This window comes from Oryx dammah, unplaced genomic scaffold (assembly GCF_014754425.2).
Source record: "Oryx dammah isolate SB20612 unplaced genomic scaffold, SCBI_Odam_1.1 HiC_scaffold_2, whole genome shotgun sequence".
Taxonomy (NCBI): Eukaryota; Metazoa; Chordata; class Mammalia; order Artiodactyla; family Bovidae; genus Oryx; species Oryx dammah.
This window is the reverse complement of record NW_024070186.1, coordinates 75,721,863-75,748,896: the sequence shown is the minus strand read 5'-3', so window position 1 is coordinate 75,748,896 and position 27,034 is coordinate 75,721,863. Positions and strand designations below refer to the sequence as shown.

The following is a 27,034-nucleotide window of genomic DNA, read 5'->3' as shown; positions in this document are numbered from 1 at the left end:
GTCTGAAGTTCAGGGTTGGTTCTCCAGCGATGCATTGTAGAGACAGCAGCAGCTACATGCTAGAAACAACTAAGACACCTGGATATAGCCCATGGCAGGGAATGCAGGCTGCAGAATGGATTCAAGGCTGAGAGGTTCTGCTCTGAGCATGGAGAGCCCGGAAGCATGGTGAAGTGAGAGCCACCCTAACTGAGGAGCAGGTGGCCAAAGTAGAGCAAAGGAATGTGCTAATAGTAGGATAGCAAAGTATCCATAGCATGTGGTGATGAGGCTCTTCCTGACCTTGGGGAGAGTCGTTTCCATGGAGTGATCACGAGGCAAAAGCCAGAAGTTTAAATATATTTTTAATTATCTGCTAAGCCTGTGATCCAGTGCTAGCAATTCTGTCTACTGATATGGATGACTAAGAGTTAATATATAAGAGCCTCTATCAACATCAGTTTTCTGGTTTCGACCATGTATAGTTACATAAGATGTTATCATTGGGGGGAGCTGGGTGAAAGGGCCACAGGCACTCTCTGTACTATTTTTGCAACCACTTATGATTCTTAAAATATTCCAGAATACAAAGTATTTCTTTAAAGAGTGAATCGGGTGAGGCATTTCCAAACACATTCAGCCCATGTGGGCTTCTGCATTCTCACTGCTCACAAACTCAGACACACTCCCTCTCCCCAAAGGGCAAGCCTCTCCCCCAAAGGGCAGCACCATCCCCTTAACTCACCCTGAGCTAGAAAGGGTAGAAAGTGAACATTAGGAGGAGTCGCCTGGCATCAGCTCTAACAGCATGAGGGCCCTTGCCCCTAACCTTGGACCTGGTGTCCAGCCTCTGCAGGGGGCCTCCCTGGTCTCCTTCTGACATCTGGGAAGTTCAGTGAAAGTGTGTGTCCCTTCCCTTCCTACCACGTTGCACAGGGTCAGGACCATTAACCAGGAATCTGCTTTCTGTCCCTTTCCCTTTCAGGATGCTTCCATTGCACACAGGTTCCACGTGATGAGAGAGAAACACCCTGAAAAATTCAACAGCAGGTAAGAGGGCCCTGCGGGGATAGCCGGTAGCCGGGACTGCACTGCCTGCGTGCTTGCCTGCCTGCCTGCCTGCCGTGCTTGCCTGCCTGCCCGCCCCACCCACGCGGCCGCGGGTCCCAGGCCTCCACCTCCAAAATGTTCTCAGCTCCACGGGCCAGGGCTTTCCTGCCACGTTGCCAGAGGGAGGGAGGGCTTCCATTTCCAAGAAGAAAACAATGTCAGAAACCCACCATGGTCTGGCAGCCCGTCCCCTGCCAGGGGGTGATTTGCAGTGGGAGGGCCTGGGGCCAGGAGGGAAGGTGTGGTGTGCCCGCCTTGGGGAGTAGGGGTCTGAGCTTGGCTAACTTGGATTCCCCCTCTGGGGTACGGTCGCTTTCTCAAAACCTACAGCGCCCCCATCCTGAGCCCCTCGATTCCCCGGGAGAGGAGCAGGCAGAGGGCAGAGGCCTCGGCTTCCCTTCCTCACAAAGGGGAGCGGATGGCAGCTCTGGCCTTGGCTGAGGGGCCGAGATGGCGGCGCTTCCCTCTCCCCTGCCGGCAGAGGGCAGCAGAGAGCGGCCCTGCTGAGGCCGGGAGCCCACCAGAGCCCAGCCTCAGCCCGCGCACCTTGTGAAGGCCGAAAGCTTGGTCCAAAAATGGAATAGAAAAAAGGAAACCAGATCATTTGCAGAGTCATACCATTCTGCAGGCGGGTCCATAGAACTACCCCTGGGATGGTTCAATTACCTTTCTCCCTTCTTTTTCTCTTCTTGGTGGTTAATTTGCATCCTTTCTCTTTTTTTATGGTTGGACCCTCAAGCAGGTGGGGAGGAGAGTGGGTATTGATTTGGGCTCAGATTGAGTCTAAGGAACTTTATTTAGCCCACCAAGCAGAAGTCCAGTGTTACCCACACACCTTCATTTAAAGCCATACACTTCCTCAAAGCTCCATCATTTTCATTCTTCTTCTTTCCCCTGACCCCTTGCCTGGGAGTTTAATCAAGATTACGTAAATCTTTTTAGGGATCAGAAACTGAACATAATGAAGCCACTTCGACTTCAGGAAGAGTGATCTGTGGGATCTAATAGTAGCTGAGCTAACCTTATTAGAATGTATTTTCTCTCTCAAACACACCAAGTCAACTCACAAAATACTAGTAATATGTATATTTTCAACGCCTATTCCTACAATAGTCACAAACTTACAAATCAATTGATGCTTTTCTTGTGAACTTTTTCCCTCTAATATAGACAAATGCACACAAAAATCACTTTTTAAAAAATACTCCTTCTCTTCCAGCCATTCCAGACATTTAAGGTCCCCTTTTTACACAGATACCATTATGCATACTCATGCACACATGTTTCTTAAGATGCCAAATGTTTGTGAACTCCACGGGGGTTCTGTTCATTCACTCATCCGTTCAGTGAGTATATCTTTTGGACACAGCACCAGGCACTGCTGTATAGGTGTTTTGCATAGATGTGCGTGGGAGGCTCACAGTCCAGGGGTGGAGGAGGACGAGAATGCAGAGGTGCATAGTGATTTGTTTCAGGCGATGTGAGTCCACAAAGCAGGGGCATGGCATTTGATGTGGAGGGTCTTCCAACTAGAGAGATGCCTGGGCCAAGACACACAACAAGTTAAGTACTGCTTTTCAGGTTGACAGGAAAAAGAAGGGCGACCCAGGGAGAAGGCACCAAATGTACAAAAAGATCCATATGAGCAGTGGAAAACAGCCTGCCTGGGGAAAAGCAAGCTCTTCCTCTTCGGTGTGGTCTGTCGGGTGGTCTCCTTTCATGGAAAGAAGCAAAGCCTCTGTAGACAGCAAGGAAGCAGAAGGCGGGAAGAATTTCTCCATTATCCAAAGATCAATAGACAGGTGAACATATGACATACAAAGCAATCATCAGTTATCCACATGATCAGGTATAGTTAGAACGATACCTCTGTCAGGAAAAAGTTGTAGCTGTGCATTTCAGTGCAGAGTATGAACAATCTCACTGGTCTGAATGAACGTTTTTCCTCCCCACTTCCCAGTTTCTATCAGCAAGACTCCTTTGCAGTGAGGTGTGCACCTCACCCTTCACCTGGTTGAGGTCAAGGGTAGTACGATCATCTAGGAAGACAATCCTGGAGATTTGTGTATAAGTCCATGTGCCTTCTAATAAGTGCAAACATAGTGGCTTCAAGGTAGACTCTATTTCACAAGGTCTCAGAACACTTCCTGTTAAAAACTTGAGTCCATGCTGCTTCTACCCTGCCTTCCTACTCCTATTGAAAATGTCCAGGAATGCCCAATTCGTCCACCGAGAGGCAGACGAGCAGCCATTTTTTCCAGGCTTCCTTATTTAGCTTTGGAGATGGTTTTAAATAGGCAGGTGGTTGTTGCCATGGTTACCCCATTACACCAGCGGCTAAATTTAGGGAGGGCCACAAGGGATAGGAAGAAAGCTTGATACCCGGGATTTGGAAATGTAAACGATATTATCAAACACAGCTTCGTTTTATTCAGCTGAACTTAGGTTTTCCAAAGAGCAGTCACTGCTTGGCTGGATGCCCTTACTGGTAATACCTAGGACGAGGCCCTCAGGGATAACCCTGAGGTTAAATCTAGGGAGTTGTAACTGTTTTGTTCTGTTCTGTTTTGAACAAGGGAATGTGACTTGTCAGGGCTAGAGTTTATCAGAAAAACTGAATCTTTTGCATTGCTCTTCAGTTTTCTGGGCTATTTTAAAAAGAATTACTAACCTAGGTATAAGGGCTGCAGGAGTTCTGCAGGCACCTTGAAACTGTATGTAAGATATTGAATATATTTTTCTGGAGAGAATGTCCATTAACTATCAGAAGGTTCTTGAAGAGACCCATTACCCTTCAATGGTTAAAGTCACAGTTCTGAGCCCTCTTTGAGTCCTAAGAGGTATCAAATTATGACTCAACTATTGGGATTTCAGGAAATTCTTTCCCCAGTGGCCTCTGGACACAGGTTGTTGCCAGGGAAGGTGGTTGGTTACACAAAACTAAGTTATGTTCCCTGTGGAATCACTTTGTTAATGAAGCAAGAACCAGACCCAAGGATGCTGGGTGATGAGCCAGATGTGATGGACAAGGATTAGAAGGCCTTTAATGGCAAAGATGGGGCTATTTGGAGCTCCTACTTCCTAGGGCTTCCCAGGTGGAGCTAGTGGTGAAGAACCTGCCTGCCGGAGTAGGAGATGTAAGAGACGCGGGTTTGATCCCTGGGTCAGAAAGATCCTCTGGAGAAGGGCATGGCAACCTACTCTAGTATTCTTGCATGAAGAATCCCATGGACAGAGGAGCCTGGCGGTCTCTAGTGCAAAGGGCTGCAAAGAGTCAGACACTGCTGAAACGACTTAGCATGCACGTGTGCTACTTCCTAATCATTAACAGGCTAATTATTAATTGCTGACTTAGGAATATTATGAAATTTATCATCTCATTATTGACATGAACAACAAAAGAGAGATTTAATTCTCTTGGGATTATATGTGTTAGAAGGTGTTCTAGGATAAAGGGGTAAATAAGACTTGGTTCCTGCCTTCAGGGAATTCATAGTCTAGCAAAGAAGGAAATACAGGCCTCACTTTTTTTTTTTTACAAAATGATTTTCACATATAGGGAGGCTATATGTTATAGGTCATAGAGTGTATAGGAAGTTGTATTGAATAAGACACTTGTTAATGGTTGTATCCCAACATCACTTATAAATGAATTGTGTAGAGTACAGAAATGATGTTAAAAGGAAACCAAACTAAGAACTGTTATATTTCGAGCTCCTGCTACATGCCAGGTGGTAAAATAGATATTTTAAATTCATTAGAATATTTGAATCCCAAAACTGCCCTACAAGGTAAATACTAACATTCCCATTTTGCAGATAATGGAACTGAGGCTGAGAGAAGCTAAGTCACCTGGCCCATATCATACATCTTGTTTAAGCAGTGGGGATGATAAGATTTGAGCTAGCTTCTAACTCCAGAGTTTAATCTCTTGTTTCCTGCACCTGTTACCTTCCATGGATTGCATCTAGCAAATGCCAGTTGTATGTCAAACATTCTGATGGGTACTTTATACATGATCCCACCCAGTGCTCACAATGACACTCAAGGGCAAGTGCTGCTGCTCCATTTTAGAGATGAAGAAATTGAAGCTAATGAAGGTAGAGCTATTATCAGCTTGATCCGCCTTTATGAATGGTCTCTGTAGGGGAAAGGCCACTGAGTTCTGAAGGAGGACTGCAGTTATCCCACCGTGCTTATGTTGTGTGGTAGGACTCTTCTCCCACTGTCAGTGTCCACAGCAAAGAGTAGGACTGACTACATGACTGCGTGGCCCAATCCCAAGTGGAAGTGTGGGTCCCTTGTTCAAAAATCATTAAGAATTTCAAGTCAGTGACAGCAGAGTTAAACCAAGCGCAAGGCCCTTCTCATGTGAGGCCCCATGTGACTATACAGAACTCATATTCATGAGCTGGCCCTGGCAAGAAGTTGTGTTAGCCGCTCAGTTGTGTCCAACTCTTTGCAACCCCATGGACTGTAGCCTACAAGGCTCCTCTATCAACAACAAGGAGAGAGTAGATTAAGATACAAAGACCCATTTGCCAGGGCTCACAGAAAGGGGGTTAGCAATAAAGGTAAAAGAGTAGAGGAAACAGGGCTCCAATTAGGGGAGGAGGAGGAAGGATTATCAGTCCCTCACACAGGCAGTAGTTAGTACTAGCAGATGAGCCAAAGATGCCAGCCGTGTCTTCCAGGTGTTCAAGAGCCAGCAGACCATGAAGTTTCTGGAATAATTCTCTGTGAAGCATTTTGTTTGTATGGAACAGATGAGGGGTTCCTAATTGGAATAAGTACCTAATTCCAATGTCACCATCAGTGCGTATCCAGGAAGAGAAGTCTAGCTATGGAGTTCTTTCACTGTTGGTCAGAAACTCAGAGCACTTGAAGAATGTGTTATTCCAAGCCTGCTGAGTGCCATCCACTTGAATATGTCCCTCAGCGGTTTAAGCTGAAGCAAGATATTTCCTGTTAGGTCCTTGAAAGGGACCGAAAACAGTGCTTCATTCCTACCAGAAGCTGACCATCTTTCTCAAAAGCCCTTGGGTCATGAACAGGCTCAGGAATGTTCACTTTCTTGGAACCAGGAGTAGCTGATGAGGGGTTCCCCAGAAGCTCTAATGAAGCCTGAGTCCTTAAGAGGTTGGAAATACATCTCACAAATAACTAAGCCCTTAACAGTTATTTATAGAATGAGGCAGCAGGGTATAGCCCAAGTTGGCTTCAGAACTTGGCTCAGCCACTTACTAGCTATGTGACCTTGGGCAAGTTACTTAATCTCTTTAATCCTTTGCTTCCTACTGAATCTTACAAGGTTGCTAAAAGTGCTTAATGAGTTAATGCATAAGTGCCTGACACATAGTAGGTCCTTAGTAAATATTTGTTGTTGAATATTATTGAATGACAAGCATGAGGAAAGCATTTCCTTAAACTTGACAATAAAGCATTGATAATAAAAGGCTTTTCTGATGGAGTGGCAAGTGGGATGCAATTATAGTCTTTGCCTCATTGATATGGCCCTTGAACTGAAAAGTTAGAGGACACCTAAAAGTTGGAGGAGACTCCAGCTGTGATATATTGAATCTGTCCAAATCTTCTCTTGGGGGATAGGGGAAAAAAAGCAAAAGTGTTAGTCGCTCAGTTGTGTCTGATTCTTTGCAACCACATGGACTGCCAGGCTCCTCTGCCTGTGGAATTCTCCAGGCAAGAACACTGGAGTAGGTATCTGTTCCTTTCTCTAGGGGATCTTCCTGACCCAGGGATTGGAGCCAGGGATCAAACCCGGGTCTCCTGCATTGCAGACGGATTCTTTACCATATGAGCTACCAGGGAAGCCCCAGAGGATGGAAGGATGGCACCAATTAACCAGGATTGGATTCTACAGATCGGAGCTATAGAAAAAAAGTCCCTTTATTGGCTCCATGGGTGTCTAAGAGGCAGAGGTTTGGGGTCTGAAGGCCATAGATTGTAAGTCCAGATGCCGAGTTCAGGCTACCAGCAAGATCAAGATAGCAATCACCAACTGCTGAGGAATGGTAACAGGAGGAACTAGAAAGGAGTGAAAAGGCGATGAAGGTGGTTACAGGACAGGTGCCATGGTCTCCATGGGAACTTTGGGCTTACCAGCTGGGGCCATGGAGCACACAACTGCAGGGTGGGTGGGTGACCCAGGGCGGACAGACACTCCCCTTCCTTCACTGATGCTCGCTCTTGCTCTCCCACTGAGCATATCTTCTCCCACTTTAGATGAGCACAGAGATGTTCAGTGGGAGGCAGAATAGAAGCCAGCAAAGCTCAAGTCATGCAATTCTGGAAGAAAAGAGGCCTCCTCTCTTGAATACTTATAGCATTGTCTGCAGTCACAAACATAAGCTTATCTCCATTTACTTAAGATATTCTTTTTCATCTAGAAAAATGAAACTGGCCTAAGCTATTCTTTCCAGGAGCCCTGTGAGGGAGCCCAGTGTTACAGCCCAGATGTTTGACTTTTCCAAAGCATAAATGTACAACAAGAGCAGATACATCAGGAATAAAATGTTTATATTCTGTGCCTGAATTGGGTTTGCATCTCCGTATCTAATACTCAGGAGCCCAAGAAAACCTGCCCTAGGTATTCAGAGGGCCAAATTGTCTGCACCTGTTTCCCTCAATATATCAAATGATTTTTTTTTTTTTTGTCAAACATGTAGGATTCAGAAAAGTCCCAAATGAAGCTGATTATGGCATTTTCTGTTTTTATTCTTACTCCTGTAGGTATTTATAAAGGAAATGCAAACCTTATGCTTTGTGTTCAAGTACTTTCAAGTCTTCAAGTCAAGTCTGACAGACCCACTTATTTAATTAGTTGAATGTTTCTATACTAGCCCACAAAAATGTTTTATCCCCCACCCTCCTCACCCCACCTCAACAGAGACACAGCAAGTGAAATGAATGAAATATGGGTTCGTGTTTTTTCCACCAGGCCTTCATCATTACGCAACTGCTCAAGACCAGGGTTTTTTTGGCTGCCTTGTTTGTTTACAGTCAGCCCTTGATTATTTGCAGAAATGAGGGAACAGCAACACAGATCATTTAAAGCTGTGGATGGTCAGATTTTAGGAGGCTGTGATTAATCTTTGTGTGCAGGTCTCTGCTGTAAAGATTCAGAATATTCTAAATGATATGATGAAACTATATGGACTTTTTTTAACATTTCCATTGTCCCCCTGGCTCCCCAGTCCATGTTGCAATGGACAGCACAACTTCTCAGACTGGTACACACAAGCAGCCTACAATATCTCAAGACTCCTTACAAAGTTGCTTGTTCATCAGAACATTTCCTTGCTGTAGCTTAACAGGCCTTTCCCTCTAGCCCCTTCCAGACTAAAACAAAAAAAAAGGTATGATTCATGTCAACAAAGAGTAGAATCAGTTTGTGATAATACCAGAAAGGAACTTGAAAGCCAGCTATGTTTTTAAGTCTGTAGGCCAGATAATCCAAAAGTTATCAGTACTTATTTGCTGATTCCTCTCTAGAAATATTTCCATCAAAGAGCACAAGACACAGTATATAATGAAGTTCAGAAGGGTTATGGTCAGCATGATAACCTCATGGAAGAAAATCAAAGTACAAAAATTCAGAGTAAGGTAGGAACTGGCCAGGTCCTCAAATGGGTGTTGATAGTCTGGATGCTTTCTAGAAGGGAGAGGTCAGAAAAATACTGGAATCTGAAACCATGTCTTATAAGGAAAGGCTGAATAGGGGATTATTTCACCAAAAGAAGAGAAGACCTAGGGAAAAGCGATTATTGGCCTCAAATATTTAAAAAGTGCCTCTCATATAGGAGGAATTAGGTTATTTTGAATGAAAAATCAATGGGGAAAGTGACTGGGTAAACCGATTTGAGCCCCATATAAGGACATCAATTCTACCAACTAGGGCCACCTACAAGTGCAGGCAACAATTCTTCAAATTCTCCAGGCAAGAATATTGGGGTGGGTAGCCACTTCCTTCTCCAGATGATCTTCCTGATCCAGGGATAGAACCCAGATCTCCTGCATGGCAGGCGGATTCTTTACCGTCTGAGCCAGCTGGGTTTCCCTGGTGGCAATGGCCAGTCAAGTCTTTCTCACAGCGAATCCCTCTGACAATCTCTCTTCTGCCTCCCTATTCCACTTAAAAAGGTTCTTGTGATTTCTTTGGATTGACTCCGATAACCCAGGATAATCTTCCCCTTCAGGGTCAGCTGACTGACTGCCAGTTTAAATTCCAGCTGCAACCTCAATTGCCTTGTGCCGTGTAACCTAACATATTCATATTCACAGGGTCCAGGGATTAGAACATGGATATCTTTAGGACATTATTCCACCCACCACAAGTGCCTTACTTCATAGCATTATTTTGAAGGTCTTAGTGAAACAGTGCATTTAAAATGCTTACTACAGAGGTGTGGCACATCAATGCCAGCTATTATTATTAACATTCTTATTATTACAAAGACAGAGCCCACATCAGGTAATAGTCATGTTAAATGACTCAGTAAAGCCCTTAAAACTCTGAGATTTGGAGATTCTCTAAGAGGAATGGTAAATATCTATTGGTCATAGGGTATGAGTCATCAAATACACACGGCATTTTTTTCTTCATTTATCTTGACAAAATATTTTCAATAAAATAACAATGCATGTCATTATATAATTTAATAATATATAGTATGATATCATAGTTTATTTCAAAATCAAAAATAATTTGTAAAGTTCAGAAAAGTTAAAGTATGAAAAAACCAATCACTCATATTCCCATCACTCAAAAACATACTGTTGCTATTTTGGTGCATTCCAGCAGGTTTACTTTGTATTTTAAAATAATTATGTATATATGTATACATATATGTATTTTAAAATAATTATGTCCTTATAAAGTTGTATGTACTGTTTTTTAAACAACTTTTCCTTATACAAGTAAAGGCTTATTGTAGAAAAGTAAATCATATTGTCCCCTTCCCCAAAAAAACATTATTAGCATTTTAATGTATTTTCCTTCAACACTGCCACACAATTTAATTAAGCTCACTGGTATACCCTGGGTTAAAACATTATTAACCCAGTAGCACTTATAGTTTATGAAAGAAAAATGATATAAAAGAACTGATTGGAATAAGTTTATCTGCAGTGGCAGTTTTATTATTCTCTTCCAATTAAAAAAATTCCAATGATTTTGTTCAGTTAATATGAAAGTTTTAAAGATGTTATTATTCAAGTCTCTTTGCAAATGAAATAGCTACTTGATATGTTACGGAGTTCTATTTCATGGAGATCAAATAAAAAGGATATAATTATCTTAACACAGTTCCCAGTATTGTACATAGTTTTGCTCTATCTGAAAGAGACTAGTTTGTGTTTTATGTGGCCATCAGATGTAGCAAAAACTGCCATCTGGACTCTGCAGTGGTATAGTTTTTAAGCATGTGTGACTGTCAGGGTATATTGAAGTGCTTATGAAAGTAGTAAGCCCAATATAATCAGCATTGCCCCAACTCATACTAACAATAGGAGCCATCATTTGTTGAATGCTTTCAAGAATTTCATGTTAAAAAAAAAAAAAGAATTTCAGGTATATTAGTTTTAACTGGCACAGCTATCCAAGTAGCCATAAGTATTATTGCTCCATTTTACAGATGAGAACATTGAGGCTCACAGAGATTATGCAGTTTAGGAGTGTACAACTAGTTAGGGGAGTGGCTATTCAAATCTAGTCTGTCTGACTCCACAGCTTCCCCTCAGCCTGCTACACTTCCTGCCTCCCTGAATGCCCAGTTTGGTGCCCCAAGACAAAGAAGCACTTAGGAAAGAGACAAAAGAAGAGTCACAGAGACAGTTAAAAGAACCTATGAGAAAACTTTTTTAAAAAATCATTTTTCCTGGAGAGTAAAATCAGAGAATGTGTTGGGAGTAGAGTAAGAAGGATTCACAACAGGAAATAGTGACCACACCTCTTAACTCTTCATCCCAGCTCTGGAAAGAATGTGAGGGGGAAGCATGTGCTTATAAAGTGAAGAATTGCCTTTGGAACAGGAGGAAGAATCTCCTGACTTGGAGACATATTAAAGGCTAAAGTGAGTTATCAAGGGAAGTATTGTGGAATGTCTTGCAGAAGTTTCTAAAAACAGAAGACAGCCTCATTCATCTGACCTGACAAGCGCAGCATCTTCTCTGAGCCTAAGAGTGAGTCATTGTGCTACCAAATGGGACCCTCTGCTTCCCACTTTACCATGATGGGTGGTCCCCAAGCGACCTTTCACCTGCTTTATTCCTCAGTTCCCACTTGGACCCCATGATGGCTCTTCTTCAGCACGTCCTCAGTAGCCCACTGGCCCATCCTGATGCTCTTCCCTCTCAGGCCCACCCTACCTGGAGCTGCTCATGGTTTTTGTCCTGTTTCTGCCCCATGAGAACCTGCTGCCACAACCAGCATCCCATTTTATAGAATTTCAATGCATCTGCTTTACCTTCAGGGCCCTTTATACAGTTCTCCTTCCCAAACACCAGTCTAGTCTTAGTGTTTGGTTGCTGTTACTCTTACCTTGCCCACACGTACCCTTAACTCCTTAGTCTAGGATAACATCTCCTCTGGAACCTAATCGTCACTTATTGTTTCAAAATGCACTCTATAATAGTCCTGCCCTGTCCACCCCGAGTCCTGGCTCTGCCTTTTCTTAGAATCCATCTATAAGGCTTTAACAGTCATTAATTTATCTATGGCTGTCCTGAGTGTTTGTTGCTGTAAAAGGGCTTTGCCTCGTTCTTGCGGTGCCCAGGCTTTTCACTGAAGTGGCTTTTCTTGTTGTGGAGCGTAGGCTCTAGAGCTCAGGCTTAGTAGTTGTGGCGCAGGGGACTTTGTTGTTCAGTGGCATGCGGGATCTTCCCGGACCAGGGATAAAACCTGTGTCCGTGTTATTGGCAGCTGGATTCTTATCCAATGAGCCACCAGGGAAGTCCTCTACAAGGTTTTTGACACATATTTTTCCTACTTTGATTTTTTTTTCCTCTTCATCTGTTATAAGTCCTCATTTTGGCACAAATGCTCTCAGCCTTGTTCGCAAGCTTCCTCACTCAGAGCAGGGTCTGAACTCTTTGAGGATCCACTGACTTAAAACCAGAAAGGTGGTGCTGAGCATGTGCCCTCATTCAGCCAAAACATGTTGAACATCTGTTCTAGTAGCATGATGCTGGGGCTGAAAGCAAATATAGGTTACCACAGCCCCTACCTGCCAGAGTCTGTGGGTCTCGTTGGAAAGATGAGCGTATTCAGAGGCTCTTAGCAACTGTATTTGTTTCCTAAGGGTGCTGTGACAAAGTACCGCAAACCTGGTAGCCTAAAGCAACAGAAATTTCTCTCTCTCAGCTCTGGAGGCTGGAAGTCTGAAATCAAGATGTTGGCAATGTGGGTTCCTCCCAGGCTCTGAGGGAGAATCTGCTCCAAGCCTCTTCACTTGCTTCTGGTGGTTTCCAGCGATTCTTGGTATTTCTTGACATGTAGCTGCCCCACTCCAATCTCTGCCTATCTTCACCTGATATTCTCCTTGTGTGTCTGTCTCTCTGTCCACATTTCCCTCTTAAGGACACCAGTCACTGGATTTGGTCCACCCGTCAATCTTAACTTGACGACATCTATAATGTCAAAGATCGTATAAGGTCATATGCTGAGGCACTGGGGGCCAGGACTTCAACAAATCTTCCTGAAGAACACAGTTTAACTCCCACTACCAACCCTCCCTCAAACCCTCACAAATGATGGAAAGACAATATAATACGGTTGAGCTTCATTTTAACAAGGGGACATGAATAACGAGTGCAAAGACCTAACTGAGAAAGTGCGGTTAGACTTCAGAAAGTTATTATTTCCCATGTGGCAATAGTGATAAAGAACCTGCCTGTCAATGCGGGAGACATAAGAGACATGGGTTCAGTCCCTAGATCAGGCAGACCCCCTGGAGGTGGGCATGGCACCCCACTCCAGTATTCCCACCTGGAGAATCCCCATGGACAGAGGAGCCTGGTGGGCTACCGTCGATGGGGTCACAAAGAGTCAGACACAGCTGAAGTGACTTCACACACACACACACACACACACACACACACACGGTTACGTTTGAGTGTGAGCTTGAGAGAGAAATTGGAATTTACAAGGACACACACACACACACGGTTACGTTTGAGTGTGAGCTTGAGAGCGAAATCGGAATTTACAAGGACAGGAGCTGGGTGCCTACAAGGAGGCAGGAAGTAGGCTGGGAAAAGGGCAGGAGTGTAAGAAGACAAGACATGAGAGGAAAGGAGAGTGGCTCTGAGGGCAGGTGGGAGGCTGTTATGGCAGGATCTCAGTGCTCTGCCCAGGAGTTTGTACTTTATCCTATAGGTGAGTGAGTGGATGAGTCAACAAATGCTTTTTGAAAATATCAATGAAGGAATAAATTATTCTTTCCAGTATTTCCCGAGCCAAAATGTCAGGGCTTCTGAAACATTTACATGCTGAGCCTTGCTGAAGGGTTAGCCTAGCACAGGCTATTAGATCAGACAGATACCTGAGGAAAAAGGAGGAGAGGTAACCCCAGTAGGAAACCGAAAGAACAGGATAGAAATAAGGGGAACCAGCTCTGCTCACAGGCTTCCCTGGTGGCTCAGGCATAAAGAATCTGCCTGCTGTGCAAGCAGGAGATGCAGGTTCAATCCCTGGGTCAGGAAGATCTCCTGGAGGAGGAAATGGTAACCCTTTCTATTACCTTGCCAGGAAAAATATCATGGACAGAGGAGCCTGGCGGGCTATGGTCTATGGGGTCACAGATTTGGACATGACTGAACTGGCTTAGCAGCAGCAGCAGCAGCAACTCTGCTTACCTGGGGAGTTAGCACATATCAGGGCAATTCCCCTGGAGAAGGGATAGGCTACCCACTCCAGCATTCTCAGGCTTCCCTGGTGTCTCAGACAATAAAGAATCCACCTGCAACATAGGATACATGGTTCGACCCCTGGATTGAGAAGATCTCCTGGAGGGCATGACAACCCACTCCAGTATGCTTTCCTGGAGAATCACCCTGGAGCCTGGCAGGCTACAGTCCATGGGGTCAAAAAGAGTCGGACACGACTCAGTGACTAAGCACGCACAGCACACAGGACCAGAAAAACTATGGAAAACAACCAACTTTCTTGTAGACCCTGAACCTTGATGCGTGCTCTTTGGTTGTGGAAATAGAAATCTATTTCGGAAAAAAAATTAATTCCGTAAGTCATTCTCTATTTCCTACCACTACAATTTCAGAAGTTGATTTAGGTGGCTTTTAAACTTAGCATAATGTGTTTTATTGTTTGTTTTTAGCTACAGAGAAAAGAATATCTTATTAACATTCTATTGTACTTTACTAATTAAAATGTTAGAGAATTACTGTCCTTTTACATAGGGACATTTCTGTGATACAGAGTACATCTTTATGTTTAGAACTGATGAGATTAGCATGTTCCTTTCGATATATTTTCCTTAAACTCTTCATACTTGCACATGTTTTATTAGAGTTTGAAAAACAAGGTTGAAGAATAATATATTCAAGAAAGATTTGAGTGATTAATTTTAATTCTTCATTTAAATCAACATTTATTCAAGAAAATTTTACTGCATTTATTACTTGGACAAAGGAATTTCTGAAAGCAGCTTTTTGCTATACTAATCTGGAAACTCAGTAACTCTCTTTAGTGAAATAAGTGAATTATCTATCAAGAAACCCTGGGCAAATGGCTTTACAACTCCATATCTCAGGCTGTGTCACCCTTATGTGAAATGTAGATGTTAATCCCTTGTGAATTAGTCACTTCTCTGATTCCTAATTTTCTGGGGTGTAAATGGAAATTACAACAATCTCACAAGATGCTCAAGAGATTTGGAATAAATAAATAGATTTAAAATATCTTGGGTGCTGGTATGATGCGTTTGGCTACTACAGGAATTTGTAAGGAGAACATTCAGCAGTTTATATGTACCCTGCAGAATCTCTCAGTTAAGTGCATACTGTTGTGATCCTTAACTATTATAACATTGTATATAGACTCTTAGCTTCAGACTGGATTTTAGGTTGTTTTAACCCCCTTCCCAGTATAAGTATCCCTTCTATAAACATCCCCTGAGAGAGGTCTTCAGGACTCTACTTTGAAGATTATAGATCTCTACTTTGAAGATTGTAGGACTGTTTTGTTTTGTTTTTTATCTTTTTTTGGCCTTACTACTTCACATTTTACAAGAAAGCATTTTCCCAATCTTCTAATGCTCTCCAGTGAATGAGGGGCTCTCCTCGTTCCAAGAGTGCACTTATACCCTCAAATTGCCAAAGCATCAGAGACTTACATAATTGCTGAATATTCATGTTTACTTAACCTACACTTAGATTGAAATTCCTCATTGTCTAATAACAAAATGTTTTCTATTCTTTTGAATGAAGAGTCCCTTTAATCTTGAAAGTGAGCCTTTTTGGAGAGCATTCCAAAATGCCAATCAAGCCAAGTACTCTATCTTGCCTTTGAACTCAAGGAGCTGAAAGTGTGCCTGTAATCTCCAGCTTTGGGTTACCAGAGGGCAAGAGGTGGTAGGAATGTCATGGATAAATGAAAACCCCAAAACTGTTAGTCTTAGTGAAACTTTTATTGAAGCTGTCAACACAGAGTGTTCTAATTAATCAGGTTCTCCCTTTTGTCTTCTGTACCACCTGGTAATGGAACTTGGGCAGAGAGAATGATGGAGGCTGCTTATCAGGATTTCTGTAGACATGTGCAAGGTTGGGTGAAGATAATAAAGCAGGATGCCTTCCGACTTGAGCTGATGGCCTGGTTCAGGATTTGTACTTATAACCTTGTCTCCCACCCAACTAGAGATGAATGTACTAAAGAAAAATTAAATGACCAACAGTAAGTCAATGGGTTAGAAAAGTAGAAGAGATTTGAGAACTGGATAACTTGTCCCTTAATTATCAAGACTCCTCAGTGTAATGTTAATGTTTGTAATAACCATCCATTTGTGCAAAGGGGTAAATAAAGCAAGCTACTTCTGTAGGGTTAAAGGACAAATTCATTACTTGGTATTCCATGATTGTCAAATAAACCTACCAGATTGTACCTGATTTATAAACACAGAGCAACTGAAAATATTTTTTCCCCAGAAAAGGTGGACTTTATTCTTGTTCACATGATCTTTGCAAATTCCAACAGCTTCAGCTTTTACTCTGCTACAGCTGGCCAGCCCTTGAAACCAGACACACATTAGGACCCATCACCAAAGATACTAGGGTTCAGATGGGAAGGATCTGATTGGGAAGAAAGTGGGAGATACTCTTGAAGTAGCTTCTAGGAAATTCCCAGGAGAAAACTACAAAGGTCCATATGCTGCTGCTGCTAAGTCACTTCAGTCGTGTCCGACTCTGTGCGACCCCATAGACAGCAGCCCACCAGGCTCCTCCATCCATGGGATTTTCCAGGCAAGAGTACTGGAGCGGGGTGCCATTGCTTTCTCCAACAAAGGTCCATATGAGGGGTCACAAATCTGAATGCCAGCAGAGACCAGAAAGTTAATGTGAAGGGGTGCAAGGATGTAAGGCTTTAAGGAGTGATGAGGACTCTGGTAAGGTAGAGAGCATATGCCCTGTGTGATAGGAGTAGCTAGTACTCAGCTCTGGCCAATTGTTGCCAAGTTGGAAAGCAACCCATTATTAAGCAATCCAGTATTAACAGATCTGATTTCTCAAGAGAAGCTGGGCTCCAGGTGCTTATTTTAAAATTCTTCCAATTTTAAAAACCACTGTGCAAGTCAGATTTCCAAGTCTCATAAGATCTGTGGGCCTCCCAGTTATCACACTGGTGCCCAGAAAATATAAAATGAGGGCTATTATGGGGGCCAGTACTTTTTTTTAATGCTTGATCATGGTCACAAATTATTGGTCTTCCAGATGTAATTTGGTCTCCTCCCAAAGGAGAGAGTGAATGGGCCTCAGAAGACCTCAGAGGCCAGGGTCTTTGCATTGATGAGGGGTTCTGAGATGTCCTAAAAGAAATGATCCAGAAAGAAAAGGCACTCAGAAGCTCAAAGAGAACATAAAGCAAAGTCAAGAGTGTGATAACTAAGTAGATATAACGTGGGGATAAAGATGAAAGGCCCAGTCCCTTGATGGGGAGAAAAAAAAATTAAAGTATGGAACTGTACCCAAGGGAGACAGATTTAGCACTTCTGGAGAAAGGAAAGAACAGCTAACGAGATCATCATGAGTTTGATAAGAGTCTATGGAGGTCACTACAAGCTTGTCTTCTTCAAGCTATAAAATTAGCATTGGTTAAAGTACATTCCGTGAGATGTTAAAAGATTCCCAGGAAGACAGGAGCTCAATCATTAGAAAACTCCAAGTTAAATCTATTTTTTTTCTGTATTATAATGTAGAGCCTTTAGTATCAGTTCAGTTCAGTTCAGTCACTCAGTTGGGTCTGACTCTTTGCAACCCCATGAATCGCAGCATGCCAGGCCTCCCTGTCCATCACCAGCTCCCGGAGTTCACCCAAACTTGTGTACATAGATGAGTGATACCATCCAGACATCATCCATCCACCGAGTGATGCCACTCGGTGATGCCATCCAGCCATCTCATCCTCTGTTGTCCCCTTCTCCTCCTGCCCCCAATCCCTCCCAGCATCAGGGTCTTTTCCAATCAGTCAACTCTTCACATGAGGTGGCCAAAGTATTGGAGTTTCAGCCTCAGCATCAGTCCTTCCAATGAACGCCCAGAACTGGTCTCCTTTAGGGTGGACTGGTTGGATCTCCTGCACTCCAAGGGACTTGCAAGTGTCTTCTCCAGCACCACAGTTCAAAAGCATCAATTCTGTGCTCAGCTTTCTTCATAGTCCAACTCTCACAACCACACATGATCACTGGAAAAACCATAGCCTTGACTAGACGGACCTTTGTTGGCAAAGTAATATCTCTGCTTTTTAATATGCTATCTAGGTTGGTCATAACTTTCCTTCCAAGGAATAAGCGTCTTTTAATTTCATGGCTGCAATCACCGTCTGCAGTGATTTTGGAGACCCCCAAAATAAAGTCTGACACTGTTTCCACAGTTTCCCCATCTATTTCCCATGAACTGATGGGACCAGATGCCATGATCTTCGTTTTCTGAATGTTGAGCTTTAAGCCAACTTTTTCACTCTCCTCTTTCACCTTCATCAAGAGGCTTTTTAGTTCTTCTTCACTTTCTGCCATAAGGGTGGTGTTATCTGCATATCTGAGGTTATTGATATTTCTCCCGGCAATCTTGATTCCAGCTTGTGCTTCTTCCAGCCACACGTTTCTCATGATGTACTCTGCATATAAGTTAAATAAACAGGGTGACAATATACAGCCTTGACGTACTCCTTTTCCTATTTGGAACCAGTCTGTTGTTCTATGTCCAGTTCTAACTGTTGCTTCCTGACCTGCATATAGGTTTCTCAAGAGGCAGGTCAGGTGATCTGGTATTCCTATCTCTTTCAGAATTTTCCACAGTTTCTTGTGATCCACATAGTCAAAGGCTTTGGCATAGTCAATAAAGCAGAAATAGATGTTTTTTCTGGAACTCTCTTGCTTTTTCCATGATCCAGCGGATGTTGGCAATTTGATCTCTGGTTCCTCTGCCTTTTCTGAAACCAGCTTGAACATCTGGAAGTTCACAGTTCATGTATTGCTGAAGCCTGGCTCGGAGAATTTTGAGCATTACTAGCGTGTGAGATGAGTGCAATTGTGCGGTAGTTTGAGCATTCTTTGGCACTGCCTTTCTTTGGGATTGGAATGAAAACTGACCTTTTCCAGTCCTGTGGCCACTGCTGAGTTTTCCAAATTTGTTGGCATATTGAGTGCAGCTCTTTCACAGCATCATCTTTCAGGATTTGAAATAGTTCAACTGGAATTCCATCTCCTCCACTAGCTTTGTTCGTAGTGATGATTCCTAAGGCCCACTTGACTTCACATTCCAGGATGTCAGGCTCTAGGTGAGTGATCACACCATCGTGATTATCTGGGTCATGAAGATCTTTTTTGTACAGTTCTTCTGTATATTCTTGCCACCTCTTCTTAATATCTTCTGCTTCTGTTAGGTCCATACCGTTTCTGTCCTTTACTGTGCCCATCTTTGCATGAAGTGTTCCCTTGGTATCTCTAATTTTCTTGAAGAGATCTCTAGTCTTTCCCGTTCTGTTCTTTTCCTCTATTTCTTTGCATTGATCGCTGAAGAAGCCTTTCTTATCTCTCCTTGCTATTCTTTGGAACTCTGCATTCAGATGCTTATATCTTTCCTTTTCTCCTTTGCTTTTTGCTTCTCTTCTTTTCACAGCTATTTGCAAGGCCTCCCCAGACAACCATTTTGCTTTTTTGCATTTCTTTCCCTGGGGATGGTGTTGATCCCTGTCTCCTGTACAATGTCACGAACCTCCATCCCTAGTTATTCAGGCACTCTGTCTATCAGATCTAGTCCCTTAAATCTATTTGTCACTTCCACTGTATAATCAGAAGGGATTTGATTTAGGTCATATCTGAATGGTCTAGTGGTTTTCCCCATTTTCTTCAATTTAAGTCTGAATTTGGCAATAAGGAGTTCATGATCTGAGCCACAATCAGCTCCTGGTCTTGTTTTTGCTGACTGTATAGAGCTTCTCCATCTTTGGCTGCAAAGAATATAATCAATCTGATTTCGGTGTTGACCATCTGGTGATGTCCATGTGTAGTCTTCTCTTGTGTTGTTGGAAGAGGGTGTTTGCTATGACCAGTGTGTTCTCTTGGCAAAACTCTTATTAGCCTTTGCCCTGCTTCATTCCATATTCCAAGGCCAAATTTGCCTGTTACTCCAGGTGTTTCTTGACTTCCTACTTTTGTATTCTAGTCCCCTATATTGAAAAGGACATCTTTTTTGGGTGTTAGTTCTAGAAGGTCTTGTAGGTCTTCATAGAACCGTTCAACTTCAGCTTCTTCAGCATTACTGGTTGGGGCATAGGCTTGGATTACTGTGATATTGAATGGTTTGCCTTGGAAATGAACAGAGATCATTCTTTCATTTTTGAGATTGCACCTAAGTACTGCATTTTGGACTCTTTTGTTGACCATGATGGGTATCCATTTCTTCTAAGGGATTCCTGCCCACAGTAGTAGATATAATGGTCATCTGAGTTAAATTCACCCATTCCAGTCCATTTTAGTTCACTGATTCCTAGAATGTCGACGTTCACCCTTGCCATCTCTTGTTTGACCACTTCCAATTTGCCTTGATTCATGGACCTGACACTCCAGGTTCCTATGCAATATTGCTCTTTACAGCATCGGACCTTGCTTCTATCACCAGTGACATCCACAGCTGGGTATTGTTTTTGCTTTGGCTCCATCCCTTCATTCTTTCTGGAGTTATTTCTCCACTGATCTCCAGTAGCATATTGGGCACCTACCGACCCAGGGAGTTCCCCTTTCAGTATCCTAGCATTTTGCCTTTTCATACTGTTCATGGGGTTCTCAAGGCAAGAATACTGAAGTGGTTTGCCATTCCCTTCTCCAGTGGACCACATTCTATCAGACCTCTCCACCATGACCTGCCCATCTTGGGTGGCCCCACATGGCATGGTTTAGTTTCATTGAGTTAGACAAGGCTGTGGTCCGTGTGATCAGATTGACTAGTTTTCTGTGATTATGGTTTCAGTGTGTCTGCCCTCTGATGCCCTCTCGCAACTACCAACTTACTTAGGTTTCTCTTACCTTGGACGTGGGGTGTCTCTTCACGGCTGCTCCAGCAAAGCACAGCTGCTGCCCCTTACCTTGGACGAAGGGTATCTCCTCACGGCCGCCCCTCCTGATCCTGAATGTGGAGTATCTCCTCTCGGCCCTCCTGCACCCGCGCAGCTGCTGCTCCTTGGACGTGGGTTGCTTCTCTCGGTGACTGCCTCTGACCTTGGGCGTGGGGAAGCTCTTCTCGGCCGCCACCTTTGACCTTGGGCAAGGGGTAGCTCCTTTCGGCCACACTTCTGCGTGGTCCATCACAGCTGGCACGCTTCTGTGTGGTCTGTCAATTCAAGTCTATTGAGACCATGCCAAAGCAGGATAAAGTATTTATTTTTTAATATTTATCTATCTATCTATGTATTGGGCTGCAAGGTCTTAGTTGTAGCCTTCGGGACCGTCAGTCATCATATGGGCTCTTTTGTGTGGCACACAGGATCTTAGTTGCTCTGCTACAAGTGGGATCTTTGTTCCCTGACCAGGGATCCAACCAGCATCCCCCTGCATTACAAGGTGGATTCTTAACCACTGGACCACCAGAGATGTCCCAAGATAAAGTCTTTAGTTTCCCAAATTTAGCTGACCACGGAATCCCCCTACCCCAGAGCATCTTGTGAGCCTAGTATTCTGCTGAGTTCACACTGGTGACAAACATGCATTAGAGACAAACAGGAGCAAACGTGCTCAAATAACCCGTAGGCTGTTTCTCCCTTCGAGCTGTGGATGTGGGGACAAGTCACACATCCAGAGGGATCCTGGTTAGTATCTCTGGTGACTCTGGTGTCTTGGGTAGGAAACCAAGAGGCAGAGTTGATGCTCCAGTCTCTTCCAGAGCCGTGAGTCAGGATTTTAGAAGAAACAGGCACACATGCATGGGGAGCGTGAGCTGCTCTGTAACTGAGCCGAGGACGCCTGTTCCCCTGGACCACGGATTTGGATGCTGGAATGACAGGCCCCTTGGCAAGGAATCAGGAGCTTGTCACATAAACCAAGGAAAGCATTTTTGGCCAGAGACTTGAAGACCAAACAGGAGAGCTTTAAAAGGAGATTTAAAGGGGATGAAGTGGAATGTTCAAATGAAACTCTAAAATCGCAGCCCACGGAGGGGCAGCAGGTGTGAGCTAGAAATAAGAGGCCTGGCAGAGGGGGTGCCGAGCAGTTCTCTGAGGAACTGGCAGCAGGGTCACATCCACACTGGGGACACGCTCACCAGCTACATGGTGAGGGGGCCAAGTGAATGGGGGAGGCAAGCACGACCTCTGAGACAATAGAGGTGAGCTGGCTAGGACGCCGGGACGCCATGCTAGGCCAGGGTGACAAGGTCACGTGATTGCAGGTGCTGAAATGGGCGTTAGGAGTGTACGCACAAGTAGCAGTCACAAACATGAGAGTGGAAGCAAAGCCGAGACCATATGGATGAGATTTTCAAAAGGGCGAAATAGAAAGGATTTTGCTGGCGGTGTGTGCGCTACAGTCTTCTCAGGCAGAGACAGGCTCTGGCTGGTGCTTTCCCATTTAACACTTTTTTCCTAAGTAGCATAGGAAGAAGATGGAATAAAGATGGGAAGAGGGTATTTATTCAAGCATCTGCCCCATTTTATGAATTGTTGCCTTGCTAACAATTTCATGATATAAAAGAGAAACCTAGGCAGGAACTCCCTTACTCTGTACTTAGTTCTGACCAGGAAGCATCCAACTGGCTCATGGTGTGGAGGCACAGAAACTTCAGCGGAAGCAGCCAGACCATCGTGTAGTTTCATGAAAGCCAAAGAAACATGAGGCATCCTTTAGTTGTACCCTTTCCTCCCCCTTCTTACCTCTTTTGCTTCTTACTTCCCTCTGCCATCCCTGGTCCCACTCTAATCTGAACTCCAGCCCAACTTCAGGGTGGCCACCAGGGATTTTAGGGTGGGTTTTATTAATAGTCCCCATGTTTCTTTTCCAGGAAGTTAAGGAGAACAAAGATTCCCCAATCCAAATTCAGCAAGAAAGATGTGCCGCTTGTATTTCAAGTTGTGACTCAGAATCCATGAGGCCACAAAGCCAGTTTTATACATGGCAATGGAGTTCTGTTGCTTCATTATCTGAGTGTATATCAGAGGACCCATGTATACCTTCTCAACTAATACCTTGCAAGGTAGGGAATACCATCCCAATTCAAAGATGAAGAAACTAAGGGCTAGGGACTAAATGACTTGCCCAAGGCCACGTAGCAAGTAAGTGACTGATCTGCAGCTGAAACCCAGGCCTTTCTGGCTTCTGACCAGGGCTTTTTCAGCCCTACCACACTGTCTGCAAAACTAGACATAGGATATCTAGTGGGATAATTGGCTTTGGTGGTTACTCTGAGAACCCAATCTCAACATGACATTGTTTCTATGGGAAAATGTGCTCAAAGTGACAAACAACTGGCTTAAGCAAGGAACTTTTGTAACCTGACCTGTCACAAATTGGACACCACCTCAAGCTCAGAAAGGCTGGCTGTGGGAGGGAGAGAGGAGACCAGGCTTATTCAGCCAGCAACCCCTCAGACACCACGCTACCATTTCAAGGCAGCTTTGCGTTTGCCCAGAAACAACAGCCTCAAAGGCATCTGTAAAATAACCACATAGCACCCACCACAGAAGACAGATGTGTGGACCACAGGAGGGGACCCTTTGGTTTCTAAAGCAGCTAATGTAGGTCCAGCACACAATAGACACCGGATAAGTAGAGACCAAGACAATTCCCAACAGCTGGGGGTGAGCTGGGAGTGGAGGGGGTAGAGACAGAGGAGGAGCTCTGCTGTCTCTCTCGGGGCTCCCTGAGAGTAACGTAGGGTGAATTACTGTAGGGTGGGGTTGTGGACCTGCTTTGGGGGTTTGCCTCCTTCTCCACTAACAGTTCCTAGTTTCTAGCTTTGGTTGGTCAGAACCCAGGAAATGGTCTTCCTCAGCAAGAGCTTCTGAGAGCTTCCTCAGCCTACCTTCTCCCGGTGTTCAGGGCCATATTTGGTTGGTTGGTTGGAGAACAAAAATCTCTTTTTTTATTTATCTTTCATTTCCTTATTTTTTAAAAAGCTTTTTATTTTTACTGGGGTAGCTCAGCTGGTAAAGAATCCACCTGCAATGCAGGAGACCCAGTTTGATTCCTGGGTCGGGAAGATCTGCTGGAGAAGGAATAGGCTACCCACTCCAGTGTTCTTGAGCGTTCCTGGTGGCTCAGCTGTTAAAGAATCCACTTGCAATGCAAGAGACCTGGGTTCGATCCCTGGATTGGGAATCGATACACTGGGTTCGATACCCTGGAGAAGGGAATGGCTACCCACTCCAGTATTCTGGCCTGGAGAATTCCCTGAACTGTATAGTCCATGGGGTTGCAAAGAGCTGGACACGACTAAGTGACTTTCACTTTCATATAGCCGATGAACAATGTTATGATAGTTTCAGGTGGACAGCAAAAGGACTCAGCCATACAAATATATGTAACCATTCTCCTCCAAACTCTCCTCCCATCAAGACTGCCATATAACATTGAGCAGAGTTCCATGTGCTATACAGTAGGTCCTTGTTGATTGTCCCATTTTAAATACAGCAGTGTGAATATGTCAATCCCAAACTCTGTTCTAATCAGCCATCCTCCCCACCTCGGCCTTAGCTGTTCCCAGCTGCCTTCAGGTACCAGTTTGCTGGCCTGATGGACGTGTGAATGCTAATAAAGCACAGATCAGGATCAAAAAGCTACACAACAACTAAGTAATCATTACAGGGCCTTAGAGCCCCACGTGCCCATCTGCCTTCTCCCCTTTCCCTGCCTCTGGGAGCCGGGCTGCTCTCTGTCCTCGTATTTGACTTTGCTGTCTGAGAGCTGTGAGGTTGTGCTTACTCAGAGGCCTCTAGCCTCAGCCAAATCGGCCTGAAGGGGATTTTCGTTCCACAAATAAATCTTCAAAGAGAGAAAGGATTGCTAAAAGCAGCCAAACTTGGTGAGATTTTTATTTTATTATTTTGGATGGGGGAAGGGAACTGTTTTCCCTTGGCAAGGACAGATACTGACTGGAAAAACACTCCAGAGACTCGGGCCCTCAATAGAGGAAAACTTTAGCTGCCTCACCAGCTGTCTCTCCTGAGGGTCACCCCCAAAGTGGCAGGACCATGTGGTGGCATTCCCATCACGGTGGCAGTTCTCAAGTCACACTTCTGTCTCTTGGGAGAGACTCTGCCTCAGGGCCACAGAGTCTGTGAGGGTGCTGGGTACCCATGGACCCTGGTGTGTCCCCAGGTGCTACCCTGGGGGAGGATCCCGGTTCAGACTTTGACTGGCTTCATGCCCACAACTGGAGTCCCGCCCTTCGGAGGAGAAACTGTCACGTGTGAGACAGAATTCCGGAGTGCCTAGCGAAGGAGACTCTGCCCCTAGTCAACGGAAAGCAACTGTCTTGTGTGCAGCAGGAGGATCGCTGCTTAAAAGGAGCAGGTTCTCCGAGGCTCAGAATTACCCTGGGAGGGAGGGGCAGAATGGCTGCTCTGGAGGAGGCCAGTGGCTTTGGCCCTTCTTTTCTCTGGGACAAGAGTGGAGATGGAGACCCATAGGGAGACCCAGACGGCCGACTCCATGGGGAAGAGCAACACAAGGGCTGGAGTAGCCTGAGTCCGCCAACCTGGAGCTGGAGCTTGTGGTCTTACCGTGGCTTGTGATCAAAGCCAGCCCACAGGCACGAATGGGAATGGCCCACAGCTTTGCCGTCACCAGCTCTTGTGGTTTGGGCTGACCTTTCCACTTCTCTCAGATGCCTCTGGGGCAGAGCTGCAGGAGGGGGAGTGGGGGTAGATGGCAAGGTAAGGAATAAGGATGGGAAGGTGGAAGGTGGAAGCTGGGAGTTGAATCCCAGATGGTGCATCCTCAATCTCAGTTTCGTAAGGCTGATGTCAGTCTTCTAATCTGTACCCTGAGAAGGCTGGTATGGCTTAGAAGAGAACCACTGTGCAGAGCTGGTGTGGTTCTGCTTGCACTCACATACTATCAAATGGAGCACTCCTCTTATTTATTCCTCACCACCCTCCACCATGGATGCCCTACTGAATAAGATTTCTGTTGCCCAGAAAGGCTGTTCTAAGTAACCATTCATTTTCTATCTTTAGGATTCAACAGAATCCATTTGCCATTCAATCAGAGCAGGTTGCTAAGAGTAACCAATGTAATTGATTTTATTCCATTCCACATAAAAAAAATTTTTTTAACCCACTAGTTATCCTGTGCAGTCTTTGTTATGAGTAAATGCCCAAATACTGTTACATATTAAGAAACACTGACAGCAACTCATGAACTCCTTCCATACTTTGGAATAGTCCTTGGAATCTGATGTCCCAGCTGGGAATCCTGGACCCCAGAGTTCCCCTAAGTGCAAATGATCTGTCACCTGTGATTTTGCAGGTAATTTTTCCCATGTGAAAATGACTTAAGAAGTGTCTTCATAGATTATTAAAAGGATTTTGTCTTTATACTCTAAAGTGCACACTAGGCAGGTTCCTCCCTCCTTTCTTGGCGTTTTCGGTTTCCTTTAGCCCTTTCTTGAGCTCTTCCCCTTTCCTGTTCCCCACGCACTTCTGTCTTGTTGCCCACCCCGTTCTGGTCTCTGGTCTTGGTGTGCAGTCCACCTGTCCTTTCACCACCCTATATTTTTCTGAGCACCATGAACACCAGTCTTGTCACCAGTATGGAAAAAAGCCAGGGAATACCTTGCCCCTTGAGCTGAGCCAAGACAAATCTGTTGGCAGGAGCAGCGGGCACAAGAGTCAAACTCAGAGGACAAAAACAGCTATTTATAAAGTCCGCTTCCTGATTGCTGGGGGCTCACTTGCCCTTGTACCAACAGGGCCACTGCCTCCCCTTGGAAAAGATCCTTCCATCCATAGCTCTGTGCCAGCAGGTCACCAAGTGCCATTCCAATGAGCAGTGAGGGCAGGGGATAGCACACAGGGTGGATTAGACGTGGTGACAAGCTCACGGATGGGCCAGGGCAGCTGGGTGTGCGGGTTACACAGATGGCCTCTGCAGCACCTGTGAAACGACACTCACCGGCCCCTTACAGGACTTGACACCCTGGCCTTGGAACTAAGCCTTACCTACGTTGGCTTTTATTTTTTCTTTTTTAAAATTTTGATCTAAACTCT

General features: G+C 44.5%; 1 protein-coding gene across 3 annotated transcripts in view; it reads left to right on the top strand.

The window, feature by feature from the left end:
• DGKG (diacylglycerol kinase gamma) overlaps window positions 1-27,034 on the top strand; it is a 226,662-nt gene that overhangs the window by 132,334 nt on the left and 67,294 nt on the right. For all 3 annotated transcript variants that reach the window (XM_040252643.1, XM_040252652.1, XM_040252636.1), the window contains one exon: window positions 965-1,029. In XM_040252643.1, coding sequence (XP_040108577.1) covers window positions 965-1,029 — 65 coding nt within the window. The remainder of the gene's footprint in view (window positions 1-964; window positions 1,030-27,034) is intronic.